A 17,623-nucleotide genomic window follows, 5' to 3' on the forward strand; every position below is an offset into this window, starting at 1 on the left:
GGCTCCCATGGTACCTGCATCATAGTGCTGGTCACATATTTTCTCCTAACCCGGAAAACAAAAGAATATAAAAACATCATATGCCTTAGCACTAGAAAGGCCTCCTGGTTTAACAAAATAACTACAATGATTTTTAAAAGACGGCTTCCTTGAGAGGGTCAAAACAAAACATACAATGGTGGTCAACACTGTCGTCTTACACTTGTTTTCATTCGGGAAGAAGAGGTGACCTTGGTGATCGGCTAGCCTCTGCTTCCCAGTGAGAATTCCCCTCCAATGCTACATTTCTTGTTATCAAAAATCCTTGTCCATTAGTAATGTTATTGTGTTAAACAACAAATATTTTCAATGGAAGGAAAGAAGCAATCAGCCACCTCCCAATTCTGCAGCACAGTGATTACACTCGTTTTCTCAGATGAAAAGATTATATGAAGCTGACTAAGGCACAACATAACTAATATTGTGAACAAATACATACATATACAAATGTACATATATATGATGGAGCTCAACTGATCATCTATTGATCTGTCAGAGATTAGAATAATAATAGAAATCTAAATAGTAGATTAAGACTTACAAAATGCTTTATAAGCATCATTTTAACCTCACAACAGCCCTGTGAGGTAGGTACTAAAGGTATTGCCATTTTACAGAAACAGAAATGAGCTTAGAGAGGGTGAGTGAGTTGTCCATATTCATATGTCTACTCGATATCATTTGTTCATTTAACAAACATTTGTTAAAAACCCGCTATGTGCCAGGCACTGTGGAAGGCACTGAGGATAAAAAAAAAAAAAAGAAAAAAAAAAAGACAGACAGTCTTTGCCCTCCAGGAGCTTATGTTCCACAGTGGGAGCATTCATCCTACTGAAATGTAAGAGAATCACAGGCAGGATTCAACTCCAGATCTTCCTGTCTCCAAGCCCTACTGGCCATCTACCATGCCTCCTTACCTCTTACTATCACAACCAGGTGCTCCTGGGACACATACATCACACTACTGGGCAATTATTTCTTCAGTGTGTCTAGTCTAACATTGGAGAACCCATGATTAAAACCAAATTGGGAAAATTCTCTTTGGAGATACCTGCTTCCAACTTTTACTAATTCCAACTATAAGAACACATCAGTGTTACTCTGACTTTGTCTTTAAGGCAGGCGATGGCATTAGGGCATTGGCACAAGGGCAGCTTAAAAATGGTGATGACGCTAATTGACAGATTCCTGCTGGGGGCGTCAAGTCAAGACAACTGAATATAGAGCTTGTTATGGTAACCAAATTGGAAGTCTTTTAATTTTACAAGATATCACTTGCTCTAAAAAGGACTTTTCAACTCTTAAGTTCCCTGAGGGCATTCAGATAACTTACAGAGATTTATACTTGAGGCAAAGCTGACAGATACAAAATGCTGGTCTCTCATAATGGTTAATATGTGTATCTCTGTCCTCAAGTTCTTCCTGAGATGTTTAAACAATGGCAACACACACACAAAGGAACTAAAATGTGAACATCACACCCATCCAAAGATGCCCGGAGAGGTCTGTAGTCAAGGCGGTTCCACCAGAGTCACTAAGGTGGCCTGCCAGGAAGACGAGGATGGAGCCATACCTCTCGCCACTTCTAGGATCATATCCACCATCCAGAATGAAGGAATGATCTTCCTGAATGGGAGAAAATGAAATTTGGGATGGAAGGTCCCAAACTCTAAGATCCTTCCACAATGGCAGTGGGGGCATCCAACAAGAAAGGTGGTACTCTTGTGAGGTCCTTTTCACAAAGCTGCCAGTGGGCATGTGACTCCGAACTTGCAAGGTCTGTTGAATGAGTCACTCAGGCTGGGGGAGCGCTTCAAGGAGAGTGCTTTGGTTTTCCTCAGAGCAAACCAGAGGCTTCTGGAATGAATCTGGTGGTTTACACTCGGGAAACTGGACTGATGATTCACAAGATGCTGGATTTCAGTGACGGTCAAATCTGTTGAGTCTTTGCCTTCTCATTTCATCTTCTGGAGGAAGACTGAATCCATAGGGTGGGGGACCACTGTTAACACCAACTGCAATAAAAAAAAAAAAAGTGGAGTGAGAATCAGATAACTCCTAGGCTACCCCTGGATACTGATCATTCAACATACATGCTTGGGTGCCGAAACCTGGTACTGTTCTACTTTGGTGCCCTCTTTATATTAACAACAACAAATATTGGAAGTTATATCTGAAATTGAGGCTAGTTAACTTATGCTGACTCTGGAGGCCATTAAGATTAAACCACTCATTTTACAAATGAGGAAACAGGCCCACAGAGGTTAACTGACTTACCAGGGTCACATCACTAGTCAGTGTCTGAAAAAGGATTCAAATTCAGCTCTTCCTGTCTCCAATCCCAGGGCTCTAGCCACCAAGGTGGAACAGTCAGATGTCTTAGGGTGTGATTTGCCAAATGCTACTTACACAAGGCTCCTGTCCACCAGAGGTAGGCAGGCAAATTAGTCAAATATTTCACAATAAGAGTGAGTGGGTAGTTGGGAGGAAGGTGAAGGAAGGGACTTAAAAATATTTTTTAAAAAGATATCTGTAAGTGCCAGAAAATTACACGACTCCTGGCATGACAGTATTTACTTTGAGCTGTTGATTCACTAAGAGTCAGGTCTCAGAGCTTTCAGTAGGTGAAGAAATACATAGCTTTCCCCATATCATTTGCCCTTCAATGTCTTCTCCTCCCTTTCTTCTTCCTCCTCCTTCCCATCTTCTTCCTCATCCTCTCCCCTCCCCCCTCCTCAGAGCCCCCAGCTTTCCCAACCTCCCCTGCTGGCTTGGACTCCACTTGCCTGAATCGCACAAGCACCCACAGGGGACCCTAGCCCATGTGCTGGGATGCTGTGCTCATGTATTGATCAGTATATTCAGGCTGGCAAATGAGAAATGCAGGCAGAATGTTGGCAAGAGATCATGTGGCCTTTTTCATTACTAAAATAGTAATGGGAAGACTCTCTTGCTTTGGCAAACAGGTAACAACAGAGCTTTTGCTGACCCAGGGTGGTTCAACCCTCCGCAGACCTCCTCATGGAGTCTCACTTACTAAGTGCTCACTGCATGTTGCTGAGTGGCGTGCCAGGCACCGTGACAGGGGTGCAGCTGGCCCCCTTCCTTAAAGGAGCTAACCCTCTAATCTAATAGAATGACTTCCATCTTTTCCAGGGGTGAGTCATGTGGAGGAGATGCTGTTAGAATCACAAAAACAGGGGCATTTTCCAAGTAAATGGAGCAGCAAGCCAGGCAACTTTCCATTCCCTAGAGAATAATGTCTGAGCTCCTCAGCCTGGCATTCAGGGCCTTCTACAATCCCAGAATCTCAGCTGGAAGAGGTTTTATAGGCCATCCAGTTAAACTGGTACCTGGGAGTGACCACCCAGCCTCTCCCTGAAAGGAAGCCTTCAATGGAGGGGGAGAGAGGACATGGGGGGGAGGGGAGGGGAGGGGGAGAGGAGGGAGTCCACGCCTTCCCCTACCTAACTTTTTTATTTCTATAGAGAGCACTACAATCCTATGCATCACCCAGATTTATAACATGGTAACTTTTCCCTCCTTCACCTCTTCTGTACACTGCCTCTCTGACTTGTTGAATCAAACCTCCCCATCCCTTGTCTCTTATTTCCACTCACTTTGGCACCAGCACCTCTCACCAGCACTATTTTAATCAGTTTTTAATTGGTCTCCAGCTTCTAGTCTCTCTCCCTCCCATCCACATGGCTGGCAGAATAATCTTCCTAAGGCTCGGGTCTAAGCATGCCACTCCTTTGCTCTAAGTCCTCTGATGGCTCCCTACTGCCTCTAGGTTACAATCTGAATGCTTAGGCAAGGCATTTAAGGCCTTCTTCACTTTTTTCAGCCTTATCTTATGTCATCTCCTTTGAGGTACTCTATGTTCTATCCATTATTCAAGTTCCTTGAACCTGACATTCCATCTTGCACTTCGATGCATTTACAAAAGGCTGCTGCTCATGACTAGAATGACTCCCTCTTCATCTTCAAGGTACAGATCAAATACCACATCCTCCATGAAGACTTCCCTCTTTTCCACCATTGTGAATTGTTCCTCCATTGTTCTGCCACTGTTCCTCAAATTACTTTGGATTTACTTATCTGTGAATACGTTTGGCATCCTCCTTCCCTCACCCTCTCCAGTGAAATACCACTGCCTTGAGGACACAAACTAGTTTGGTCTTTTGGGGAGTTTTGGTCCTTGTATCCTAAGCACAGAACCTTGTAGACAAGAGGTGCTCAATAAATGTTTGTTGAGTGGAAGTGAATTGCATATATGAAAAACAAAATTTAGAGGGAGGCCTACAGCTGGTTGGGTACATCTTCTCTACAGAGACCTGGACCTGAATTCAAATCTTGACTATGCAACTTACTATCTATCTCTATGACTTTGGTCAAGTCAATTAACCTTTCTAGGTCTCAGTTTCCTCACCTGTAAAATGAAGAGGTTAGACTAGATAACTTTTTTTAAAAATGTGGTTACTTCTGAAAAATATATTTCATTCCATGCCCTGAGTCCACCATCTCTCTGTCAGGAATTGAAGGGCACACGTGATCAGTCCTCTGAAATCATGGTCGGTCATTAAATTGATCAGAGCTCTTAAGCCGGGATTAGATAACTTTGAAGGTTCCTTCCAAACCTCGATCTATGATCCAAAGAAAGACCTGGATGAGAACTGCGTGGAAAAAGACGACATGGATCTTGGATCCATAGATCTATTGAAGGAATAAGATCAAAAGTATTCCTCGAGGCTCTGATATTCAGCATCTTCTACATACAGAGGACTGCTAGAAGTGTGGGAAGAGATACAAGGATGAAAAAAGTCCCTACCCCCAGAACCTTATACTCAAGTAACCTCTACTTCACACAGCAGCCCCTCCTCCACACAGGATGCTTATCAGCCGTTCAGAGGTTCCAGACCCACCTGCGAATGGTATGGTCAACATCCTACACTACATTTGGGGACTCGTTTGTATGATGACGTCCAGATTCTCCTTCTGCTTACTTTTCTAACAGTTGCTTTTAATAATAACAACTAAATATTTTCAATTGCACGGGTGACTGTGGTTCAACACGTGGCAACCCGTTCCAGATGTCCGTGGAACTCACAACTGGCTGTGAGCAGATTCAGAAGCAAGTTCGACGTGGCAGCCTCACTTCAGAGAGTCACAGGGAATGAGTTCATGCAGGCTGAAGTCGACTGCATGGTCCCAGAGGGGCCCACATTGTACTCTGGCCTTGTCTTCGGCTTACTCTTAAAAGGAAGGGCGTAGAAATAAATATTTCTCTGACATGGGGAGGACAAAAGGGCAGACCGTGGAGTTACCTTTCAAGCTCCAGGGCTTGGAAGGATGATGGTGTCACAGGGAAGGCTGAAGAAGAAGATTGTTGCTGGGACTGACATGCTTGATACTGAAGGGCACTGGAAACTGAAATACCCCAAGAAAACACAGCAGTACAAAAGTAAGCCCTGTAGCAAGTCAAAAGAGTAGACACATTCATCCTATGTACAGTAAGCAGAGAAGGGGCTGTTCTTTTTCAACTGACAAGAAAGGAAGATATGAAATAGACTGGCCATCATTTTTTTTTTTGACTTGGACCTGTGATTTCATTGGTGTGGGAACTCCTAGTATGGTAACTCCCTCTCTCATCTGAGTCTTATAATCTTCAAGAGTGGTTTTTGAAGACAGCCAATGAGAGGATAAGTGGCTTGTTCCTGGTCACACAGCTAGTATATGTCAGGCTGTTCTTAAACTCAGGCCATATTGATTTCAAAGCCAGTACTCTATCCATCTTGTCATACTCCCTTTTATCTTTAGTGCCGGAAGGAAGGAAAGGAAGGAGGGAGGGAGGGAGGAAGGAGACAGAGGAGAGAGAATAGAGGGAGAGCAGGGAAGAAGGAAGAAAGAAGGAAAGAAAGGAAGAGAGAAGGGAAGGAAGTGAGGGAGGGAGGAGAGAGAGGAGAGGAGGGAAGAAAGAAAAAAGGAAGGAAGAAAGGAAGAGAAAAAGGAAGAGAGAAAGGAAGGAAAGGAAGAAAGAAAGCAAGAAAAAGAAAGAAAGAAAGAAAGAAAGAAAGAAAGAAAGAAAGCAGGAAGGAAGGAAGGAAGGAAAGACCTTCTTTTCCCATATGATTTACCACATCTTACACAGTATGAACTCTTAAGGATCTTGCCCAGGATCACAAAGCTAGTAAATGTCTCAAGGTGGGATTTGAACACAGGATTTCCCGATTCCAAGCTCAACACTCTTATCTGCTGCGCCACTTAGCTAGCTGACTGCTCGAGTCCCTTACCACCCTAAATCTCTATGTTCAAGAAAGACCTGGGTTCTAGTCTCCGCCCTACCATCTATTAGCCTTGTGACCATGAACAAGGCACTCTAAGGCTGTGCTTGAGCCTCAATTTCTTTATTTGTAAAATGGGGCTAATGATGACTAAACTGCTTAGACGGAACAAATAAGAGAAAAACAAGCAGAGAAGACTCGATGAATATGAGGATTAAACGGATAGAAGGCAACAGGACACAAAGGTATTCTATTTCTGAGATTCCAGTCTCCACCAGCTGTTAACCGTCTCCTTAGTTTGATTTAGCCCTATCACTGCTGAGTAACACTTTATCTCCTCGCATGTGGTGGTTTGTTCTCCACGTGGCTATTTTCTATGCTGGGGGTAGTTGATTAAACCCTTTAGACCTTTACTTCAGGCTTCTCCTGGGTTCCTGTGAAACCTACTCTTGAATGCTCTGACCCAACACTCCGGAGTCCTTCACATGACGTGTGGAGTCTGGACTGCTTCATAGCAGGGCTGGGCTTTCTGCTTTCCTTCTTTTGCTCTGAACATTGTCAGCTGAATTTGGACCTCTGCTGCTTCCCAGGGAATTGCAAATTTGATGTCAGTCAGTCCATCAACACCTTGTTTCTCAGGCGCCTGCTTTGTCCGTCAGTCTATCAACACTGTTTCCCCCGAGTGGTTGCTGGGTACTGGAGAGGGGCAAGGCTGCGGGAGCCTGCTTGGCCCTCTTGCTACTTTTTATCCCCAACTCATTTGGCTCCTTCCCCAACACCCCAGCATCCAGCCTTCTTCCTCTGTGACACAAAAGACATGGAGATGGGGAGCTTGGGCATGTGGAATTCAGACGTCTTCACCCAGGATTCTTAGAACCAGACCTTCTTAAACTCTCTGATCAACATTTTCATGTGAGAACCATTTTAATTGAGAAAGACCAGAAAAGGTGGCTTCAGCTAGAATACATGCTGTTACCATTAGCATTAACAAGCATTTTGTCCAAGGACCAAGTGGACACTGGGACCCCATTCAAAGCCGGCTAAGAAGATGGGAGCCTTCCACTGATCCAAAGATTTTCAACTGTGTGTGTGTGTGTGTGTGTGTGTGTGTGTTTTTAAAGACTGACGTTCCTCATTAGAATAGATCCAATCAAGGCATTTAGCAAGAATCTGAAACATCCTTGCTTGAAAATATAAGCACCACAAAACGGTGTATGTGCAATAGAGACATCTCTCCCCCTGTGCAACAATGGGCAAGTCACTCCCCTCTCTCAGACCTCAGTTTCCTCCCCTGTAAAATGAGACAATTAGACTTAATAATACCTCTCACATTTTTGAGAGGGCATCTAGGTGGCACAGTAGATAGAACATCAGGCCTGGAATCAGAAAGTTGTTGTTCAGCTGTGTCTGACTCTTTGTGACCTCATTTGGGGTTTTCTAGGCAAAGATACTGGAGTGGTTGGCCATTTCCTTCTCCAGCTCATTTTACAGAGGAGGAAACTGAGGCAAACAGGGTGAAGTGACTTGCCCAGCTGGTAAGTGTTTGAAGCCAGATTGGAACTTGGGTCTTCCCACTTCTAGGCAGACAGGTAGTACAGTAGATAGAGTAACGAGCCTGGAGCCTAGGGGGTTTGCCAAAAGTCATCTAGGTAGCAAGGAGGGGCAGAGACCATCAGATTCGTCTTCCAGCTTTTCACCCTACACCACACAAGAACTCTCGACAAAGGCCTGACGTGTTACCCAAGAGTGTTTTACAGGTTTGTGGGAGGGTGAAGCACCAATATCATGAGGCTCCGTAACAGGCAGATGTAAAATGCAGGGTCAGGAATGAATCCAGCCTGACTCGGAGAAGAATGGAGTCTGCTTTGAAGGACCTCAGGAACACACGTCCAGATTAAAATGATTTAACTCAATTATCCACCGGAAGTTGGATAGTAAGATCTACTGACTCATTCTATCTGCTCCTAGTACTTTATCAAAGATGCTTCAGATCTCCAACCTGATGTGTAATGCAATGACCGACCTTCCCATTCTCCTTCCAAGGGGCAGAGGCAATTCTGTCCTGATAAGAATTGCTAAAAAGAGCAAGCAGATTTAGAAGCTGACAAGTTTCCATTCCGCTCAATGCCCCTATCAGCACTGCAGAGGCATTTGATTGGCTATGAGTCACAGCCCTCATCTATGACCTGACAATAGCTCTGCACTGAGCAGTGAAATCTTACTAAAATGAGATCAGAGGGCATTACATCTTCCCTTCAAATGAAGCGGCTTAAATGTCATTTTTTTTTTTTTGCCAGATAAGCATCTGAATAAATCACCACCATTCTTTGGGCTTGCTGTTGTCCGAGTAAGGGCAGTGGATGATTTGAATTCTCTTTCTCTTTCAAGGTTGTTACTTTGATCAAATTCCATGGATTGCAAAGAAAAAAAAAAAGCCTTAAAAAAAAAAAACACTCCCTGAAGGGATGAGTGTCAGATCTTTTAATTCACTGACAAAGACAACAACAACAAAAAATTCAGCTTAAGACCTTGGGACCAACCATAAAGCTGACTTTCTTGAGAAAGAAAAGGAAATTTTTGGTAACAGTAAGAAGGCACTCATTTCTTGTGTAGCTTAGTAAGTACGAGATTTTATATACTTAGTCACCTCACCTCACTCAAAGTGAACCCATAATCAGCACGTGCACCAACACTTCATTATAATTTACAAAGGAAAAACCATTTAAAATTCAAGGATTATTAATCTTTCTGTGTCATGTACCCTTTAAAAATAATATAATATTATTATTAATAATAATAATAATACTTATTATTATTATTATAGCCAGCATTTACAGAGCTCTTAAGTTTTGCAAAGCACTTCAAATTTATTCTAACCTTTTGGGGTACTGTCTAGTGTAGCCTGGGGACCTTCTTCTCAGAATAATCCTTTTAAATGAATAAAATAAAATACATGGGATTGCAAAGGAAACCAAGCATACCGAAATTCTGTTACCAAAATAATAACAGTAATAATAACAATAACAAAATTCACAGAATCCAGGTTAAGAACTCCTGAAAGAAAATGAGAGAACACATTCAACTCTATGTCCTAAATTTATAAAATTACCACGCTGTTGATGTCTTGATTTGGGGGCAAAGGTTGAAAGGAAGAAATCAGACAGCTCCCACACAGACCAAGGCTTTGTGCACCCATGACCGCTGGCTTTTAAGTCAATTACTTCTGTAGGCTCTCTTAAAGAGCATGATTAATCAAAACCAATTTGATGATTAAGGTGACTAGATCCATCATTTTGGAGCCTTTTTCCCCTTTCTGAACCAAACAGTAGCTAAGCCAATGACTGCTTTAATGGCAGAATTTATGTAGCTAGCCTTCTACAGATGTTACCTCATTTGAGGCTCAGACAACCCTGCTATTATTTAGATAACTTGTCCTCTCTAGGGCTCCATTTCTTAATCTGTAAAATGAAGGGGTTATACCCAAGCCTAACGAGTGTCTGAGGCTGGATTTGAACTCAGGTCCTCCTGAATCCATGGCCAGTGCTCTATCTACTGCACCACCTAGCAGCCCCCAAAACCTTCTTTCTAAAAGATCTTTAACATCAAAGGGGCAGTTTCCCTGGGCCTCGATTTCCTCGGCTCTAAAATGAGGGTGGTAGTTTAGATCAGTGTTGTCAAACTCATACAGAAATGGGAGATACCAAAGCATATATAAGGCTCCACATATTGGCTTAGTTTTAAAAACATAATATTATCTACATTCTCTTGCATTGTTATTTAACTAAATATTTCCCAATTATATTTTAATCTGGTTTTAGCTACACATCCGGAGTGTTTGACACCTCTGGTATCAGTGACCTCTGAGGTCCCTTCTGGTTAGATCTATAATACTTCCCTAAATCCACATCTCTCAGATTTCCCAAGATGACTCCCTTTGCCTGGATCTCTCCTTTGCCCCTCTCACCCTCAACCACCCTGTACAAATCCTATCCTGCAAAAGTAACTGTTAACTCCTTGAGGGCAAAGTGCTCGCGCTCTCTCTCTCTCTCTCTCTCTCTCTCTCTCTCTCTCTCTCTCCCTCTCTCTCTTCTTTCTCTCCTCTCTCTCTTCTTCTCTCCCTCTCTCTTCTCCACTCTCTCTCTCTTCCTCCTTTCTTCTCGCTCCCACACCGTTTTTGTCCTTCTCCCCTCTCTCTCCATCTATCTCTGTTTTTGTCTGTCTTTTATTTTTATCCCCACACGCCCTGCACATAGTAGGCACCTAACCAGCGCCAATCTGAATTCTGGTACCTCTCATTATTTCCATCTTCCAGCAGATGGAAGCAAAGTCTCGCAGTGAATACTGTTGAGGGAAACTAGGACAAATTCCAGTCAACAAAGCATTCCGCACAGTAAGCAGAATTCGGGTTATTTGGAAGCAGATGGGTCCTCAGAAGCTGCTGCACTGGATATTATGAGGCTGTTTATTGTCTAGTAACAGGTCTGATACCCAGGGACTATTTGCCAGCATCTATCAGCTTCTATGTCCCATCAGGTTTGCTCTACAGCAGGGTAAAGGGAAAGTTCATGACATACATAAATACATAGTATGCCCACCCCCCCAACCAAAGCAAACAACTAATCAGAATTCAGAATGTACACTTGCTATTATGCACTCTACCTGGTTATTGGAGGCTTTTTCTAGAATTATCTGTAGGCTCTTCACCATTCCAAATTCCAATTAGGAATCTAATAGTAGACTACTCCCACCCCTGCCACCATAGCACCTTTATTGACTCTTGTTTGATTACTGATTTAACAAATGATTTATTGTTGATTTTTTAAACAATTTAAGAAATCCACAGTTTTTATAAATAAAATGTTTCTGTGTTTTCTCAAAGGGCCCTCTTTATGCTAATTCTCCTCCAAAAATCTTCCTTCCTTGTATCATTCTGCCAATTGTCCCAAAGTCAGGATCTGGGTATGTGATCTTGCTCTTAATTCCATATCAATTCTTCTACAGTGTTGTTCATCAAAGAGGTTTTTTGAGAGGCACAGACCAATTCTTCTCTAGGCCTTGGCCTGTGCTCATTTGCATAGGTAGGGCTCTGGGGGACAGCTGTTAGTGCAATGAATCCTGGAAATCTATCAATGCCTCCAGCATTAACCTGACATTTCCTGCCAGGGGAAGTTTTTTTTTTCTTTCTTTTTTTTTTCCTCTTTTTCCTTAATTACTTGGCTGATAACCCTAAGTGAATTGGCTGCTTCTGTCCTGGTGGGGCCAGGCTCAGTACCAAAGAATGGTCTTGGACGTTGACATTTTGGCAGGGGCTGCTTCGGCAGGTTCTGGCTGGGGCCTGGGGCCTGTCAAGAGCTAAGCAGGTGGACAAGTGGCTTGAATGACATCCCATCATATCTGAATACTGGTCTTGCTGTCTATAAGCTCTAGCCTTTCTTTTCTAGGGGAGGCTTTCCAGAAGCGGTATTAACTGTATCTGGACATCTATCTTTTGATTTAATTCTCTGTAGAGTGGGTTTCTAGAATAGAGAATACCCAATTTCCAGTGGGTAATCATTTCCTGTAATCAATGGATAGACAAGTTGACTTGTCAATAGCTTTTTAAACTGTGGACCTAGGGATGTAATTCTAGCTCACTTACTTTATTATTAATGTCCTACTGTAGGACAATGTATAGAATCAGAGCTTTTAGGGGTTTGGAAAGATCATCTGGTCCACGGTGTGAATGGTAGGAAGAGGTGAAGGGACCAAGCAATGTATTCAATAGCTCTGAGGATAGGAGGTACTAACTATGGACCTGTAATTTCCTGGCTGGCCTTATTTTACAGGAAGAAATTGAGACTTGGGACGTTAATCAACTTGCTGGAAGTTACCTAGCTAGTACATAGCAGAGAGCCAGGGGATCAGAATCCAGGTTTCTAGACTTCCTATTTGAATACTCTTAACGAGAACTAAAGTCTTCCTTGTAGGGAGAACAATATTGGGCTGAGAAAGGCAGCTGTGACCCTGGCACATCACATGTCATCTTTCCAAAGCACCAGTCTTTTTTTCCGTCTTGCTCCATGGAGATACAATGGGAGCTTTGGGTAGTGAGCAATGGACACTTCTTCATTTAACATTCCTGTAGTTAGCAGGATGGGACAGTGATAGGGGCAGGTCCCCTCTCAGCTTCATGCTGACAGTTCCCAGTGGAACCGTCCAAAGGTATTGTCCTGCCCATGATCTTGTCCTTCCCCCTGGAAGGAGATATCTCAAGGTAAATGTCCTTCCATTTCTAGCAGCATTCTGGAGAACTCTCTTCACCCTTGATCCTAAGAAATAGGGACCCTCAGAGAGGATGGCAATATGGTTGCCACCTTGTAGTACCTTCAACTTACTGATGGTTCTCCATTTCCTTCCCACCCCTCCTGTGCCGGGATGCTTTCCCACCCTGCTCAGGGCCAGACAGTAAGAAAAATCAAGAAGAACAGGAACTGCCTCAGAAGGAATCCTGATAAGGCAGAGCCAATGAGAATTATAATGGGGTTTCTTTTTTAGGTGTGGGTTGGACTGGGGGGCCACTGAGGTCCCTTCCGAATCTGAAATTCTACAGTTCTCTTGTAGAACTGGAGGAATCATTTAAGGAACAGGATAATAATGATCATCTCAACCTCTTCTGCTGAGAGAATTTGTTCACTACAGTAAGGGAGGAATGGCTTGTCCCCAGTTCTAGGCAGAGGTACTACTATCTGCACATAACTACCCTGACCTAGGGAAACATGCTGAAAGTCCTTGTAATCTAAGGAAAAACAGCCCAGTTCAAAGCCTTCCTTAAGAGCTGAAAGCAGGTGGAGCTAGACAGAGACAAATAGTTCCAGTGAAAATCTGAAATCTGCAGTTATAGTACGTCACTGCTGGGCATCAGAGGGTAAGCCAATCAGCAAGGCCTGGGCCAAGGGTATCATCTGAGAACAATACAGCACGATTATACGGAAGAAAAGAAGGCTAAACATGCACTGCTGTGCCAGACCCAGGCACCAGCTGATTGTAAATGCTCCTGGAGGGTGGACTGCCTGTCAGTGAACAGGAGAATTAAGCTCACCACAGGGGGATTCTATTTCCGTACTTCTAACACCCAACTCGGGGCTTGCTGGCCCTAGGGGTGGGAGGGAAGCTTCACGGGAATGTCTTCGGTGACTTAACCTTCTATCCTCTCAAAAGAGATAAGCGGAGTTCTCATAGCACCCACCATGCGTGGGCTTCTGGAATCTGTAACCTCGGAGGCTGAATGGAAGCCTTGCCTGTTCGACCTCAAAGATGTGAGAGGTCCTTGTATTTGTTGAGGAGTGATTTGGACTTAGCCCGGATTTCTAAGACTTGAGTAGAAAACACAGACACCTAAGCCGCTAACTCAGGAGTGAGGTGATCCTTTCTGAACACCCGAGTATGTGTTTGGTGCTTTGTAAGGCCCCCCTTCTGTCCTTGAGTCTTGATGATTCTTGGCCTATGAGCAGTCCTCACATACCACCCTCCGCAAGTAGCTTCAGCATACCCTTTGGTGATGTAGGCTGTAAGGATGAGAGCTCTGAGGGAGGAGGAAGAAGAGTAGGAGAGCATGGAGGGGAGAGGTGGCAGCCACGGACTGGTATGCAGTGGGACAGCAGGATGGTAAGATGGAAGAATCCCTCTCCCATCCTTTTATCGCCAGGCCTTGTCTCTGTGTTTGCCACTACGGGACAGAAGCTAGGCAAAGGAAGAAGGGAAGATAAAGTCTGTAAAAGGACAGGCTTCTCACATCCCTAATCTACAGCCCTAAAATATTGCTTTCTATTTGGAAGCAGAAATACGGGACAGAAAAAGAGAGAGAGTAAAGGTATTCTTGTCATCCTAAACCAAACAATGTCCATATTTCCCACAGAAAGATTTTCACATGAGGTGGTCAAATTCAACAGGGATAATAGTATGTGGGGTATGTTATGAGTAAAGTGGACTCTTTCATTTTATTTTTTTTTTGAGGGCTGGTGTGGAGAACTGAACTACCAGGTACAGTGCCATTTCTTTGGGGGGGGAAAAATCATGCTGAATTTCAAACAAACAACCCAAGAATACCGGCAGGCATAAAGTGGTGATTGCACTCCCTGAAACTATAGAAAAAAACAGATGGAATAATAATTCTTCCATAATTACCCAAAGTATTCAACAGACAAACGTTGAAACCTCTGCAACATTACAGGCATGCCCTCATGTAAGGGTCTCTCAACCAAAATCTTTTTGCAATAACCTTGTTAGTTTATTATAAACAAATCCTACTTAAGAGTTGTGAAATCTGGCAGTAACTACATTCGGCCACCCACTTGTAACATTGCTCCAATGGAACTAACTGCCCCCAGTAATTTTTTTTTTTTGTGCTAAGTCTAGTCAAAATGGTCCTTCTTAGTGTTCTTTAGACATGCAATGCTCTCTCTCATCTCGATGCAAACTTTAATTTACATATAAGTATCAGCTGTATGAAAGATATAAAATTATTTCCCAGAGGAAGATGCCAGGAGTAATGGTCAATGAGGGTTGGTACAGTGGAAAGAACACTGGACCTGGAGTCAGGAAGACCCAGACATGTACTTAACCCCATTGCCTAGCCAAAAAAAAAAGAAGAGGAAGAAGAAGTTAAGTGACTTGCCCAGGGTCACACAGTTAGTAAGTGTTATGTGTCTGAGGCCGTATTTGAACTCAGGTCCTCCTGAATCCAGGGCTGGTGTTCTATCCACTGTGCCACCTAGCTGCCCCAAAGTCACTTAACTTCTGCCTCAGTTTCCTCAAATGTAAAATGGGGATAACAATGGCAACTAAGTGCCAATGTTGTTGTGAAGGTCAAATAATATTTGCAGAGCTCTTTGCAAACCTTAAAGAACTACATAAATGTTATTTATTAATTATTACTACTTCCTGGGGTTGTGGAACATTAAATGAATTAGTATTTGTAGTGCACTTTGCAAACCTTAAAATGCTATACAAATACTAGCTATAATGAATATAAGTAATAATAGTAATGATAACAACAATAATTATTATTGGTGGTAAGATGGTTGGTAAAATCTGGGGTGAGGTTAGATTATGGAAGAAGTGAAGAAGAAGGCTGGGAGGAAATATTTTCGAGGCAAAAAAGTAAGGAGGAGAAAAGGTGGACGAGAACAGGTAGGAGGCATCTTTGAAGAATGAGTGAGGCTGGACAATGTGGGAGCATCGGGATGGGTGATGTGTGCTAAGTACTTCCTGACTCCATCCCTGAGCTGCTCTATGCTTAAGGACATTCCTCCCCATTTCAAGGGAGGTGAGACTCCCATTTCACTACTCATTAAGGGGCCAAGTCTAATTGCTGCTTGGTTATTGTCCTTAATGCTTGAAGAGGACCAAAAGGACATCACTCTGTTGGGGTCAAGGTACACTGTGTTCGAATACGATCAATGTGAGCTCGTAGGCTCTACCACAGGTCAGGCACACACAGTCCGTGTGAACATCTGGAGTGGAGATGTGTCTATATCTGTGCATCTCACATTTCTTTAGAGCTGCTGTAATTCTGCTTTGCTTACAAGGCACAGTGCCTTCTTTTATGCGTACACGCCATGCTGGTGGTCCTCTGCCAGCGTCTCCCACGTCACTCAATTGATTCAAAGTGGATACAAGGACACTCTTAAGGTATTGAGAGTGTCCTTACATCACTTCTTCTGACCTCCATGTGAGTGCTTGCCTTCTGTGAGCTCTGTAAAAAAGTCTTTTAGGCAAATGTACATTTGGCATCCCAACAACACGGTCGGCCCATCAGAGCTGCTCTCCCTGTGGTAGTTTGAATGTTTGGCAGTTCAGCTAGAGAAAGGACTTCAGTGTCCAGGACCTGACCAGCACCATGCCAGCCAACAGATCGCTTCCAAGGGATCAAGTCTAGAGAAAGGTACTCAACCCTAGCTAGAGTTCATACCCTAATATATACACTGCATAACAACACAAAAAAGTGTCATATGTCTAGAAGAGGAAACGTCTCACTAAATTTTATTTTTCTTTGAATTCACAGTTAAGAATGTGTTAGAGACACACTAAGTAGAATTTGTTTACCTTGGAGAGCAGATAATTTAGATAATAAGAGAGGATGAGTACATTGCTCACTCAGCTTCTCTGGAAAGATGTGGGTACAATCTGGGGTTTGGTAATAAGGACACTGCATTATTAAAAGTTGGACTTTTAAAGTGCTGTGTAGGTGCTATCATAGGGCAGAGGGTAGAATCACAGAAAGTTAGAGGTAAAGGGACCCTAGAGATTACATAATCCATTCCCTCCTCCCCAATTTTACAAATTGAAGCTCAGAGAAATAAAGGAAACAGGAAAGTTTGCAGAGGATGAAATCCAAGCTATCCATAGCTATATGGAAAAATGCTTGAAATCACTAATGATGAGAGAAATGCAAATTGAAACAACTCTCAGGTTCCAGCTCACACCAATCGGATTTGCAAAACTGACCAAGAAAAGAAAAATGACAATAGCTAGAGGGGCTGTGAGAAAATAGAGACCTATTAATGCACTGTTGGTGGTACTGTGAACTAGTCTGGCTACTGTGGAAAGCAATTTGGCACTATTGCCCCCCCCAATCATTAAACTATGTATACATACCCTTTGACACAGTGCCACCACTACTAGGTCTACACTACAAAGAGATCAAAGAAAGAGGGAAAGGATTCACAGATACAAGAATATTTATAGTGGTTCTTTTTGTAATGGCAAACTGAGGGGTGCCCACCATTGGGGAATGGCTGAAAAAATTATGGTATATGAATTTGATGGGATACTCTTGTGCTGTAAGAAATGAAGGGGAGGGACAGTTTCCAGGAGACCTAAGAAGACTTGCATGAACCAATACAGGGGGAAGGTGAGCAGAACCAGGAAAACAATTCAACAATACTGTAAAAGAGAAACAATTTTGAAAGATTTAAGAGCTAGGATCAATACAACGAATGACCATGATTTTAGAGGATTCGTGATGACGTATGCCACCCACCTCCCAATAAAGAGAGGTGCAAACTGAAAGATAAGATAAAAGCTGGACTTTTAAAATGCTACGTAGTGGTAGCTAGGTGGTGCAGTGGATAGAGCATCGGCCCTGCAGTCAGGAGGACTTGAGTTCAAATCTGAATCAGACGCGTACTAGCTAACTGTGTGACCCTGGGCAAGTCACTTAACCCTCATTGCCTCCAAAATTAAAAAAAAAAACGCTGTGTAGGTGCTATCATAAAATAGAGGGTAGAATATTTGTTAAAGGAGTTTCATTTTTTTTTCCC

At 43.0% G+C, this 17,623-nt stretch overlaps 1 protein-coding gene across 4 annotated transcripts in view; it reads right to left on the minus strand.

Moving 5' to 3' along the window:
* Positions 1-569: 569 nt before the first annotated feature.
* The window catches only part of RHBDD1 (rhomboid domain containing 1), a 168,649-nt gene continuing 151,595 nt past the window's right edge, over positions 570-17,623 (minus strand). For all 4 annotated transcript variants that reach the window (XM_020975490.2, XM_078147512.1, XM_020975491.2 and 1 more), the window contains one exon: positions 570-2,054. In XM_020975490.2, the coding sequence (XP_020831149.1) occupies positions 1,995-2,054 (60 nt within the window). In that variant the 3' untranslated portion in view covers positions 570-1,994. The remainder of the gene's footprint in view (positions 2,055-17,623) is intronic.

Source organism: Phascolarctos cinereus, unplaced genomic scaffold, assembly GCF_003287225.1.
Source record: "Phascolarctos cinereus isolate Bilbo 61053 unplaced genomic scaffold, phaCin_HiC Scaffold_7;HRSCAF=346, whole genome shotgun sequence".
Taxonomy (NCBI): Eukaryota; Metazoa; Chordata; class Mammalia; order Diprotodontia; family Phascolarctidae; genus Phascolarctos; species Phascolarctos cinereus.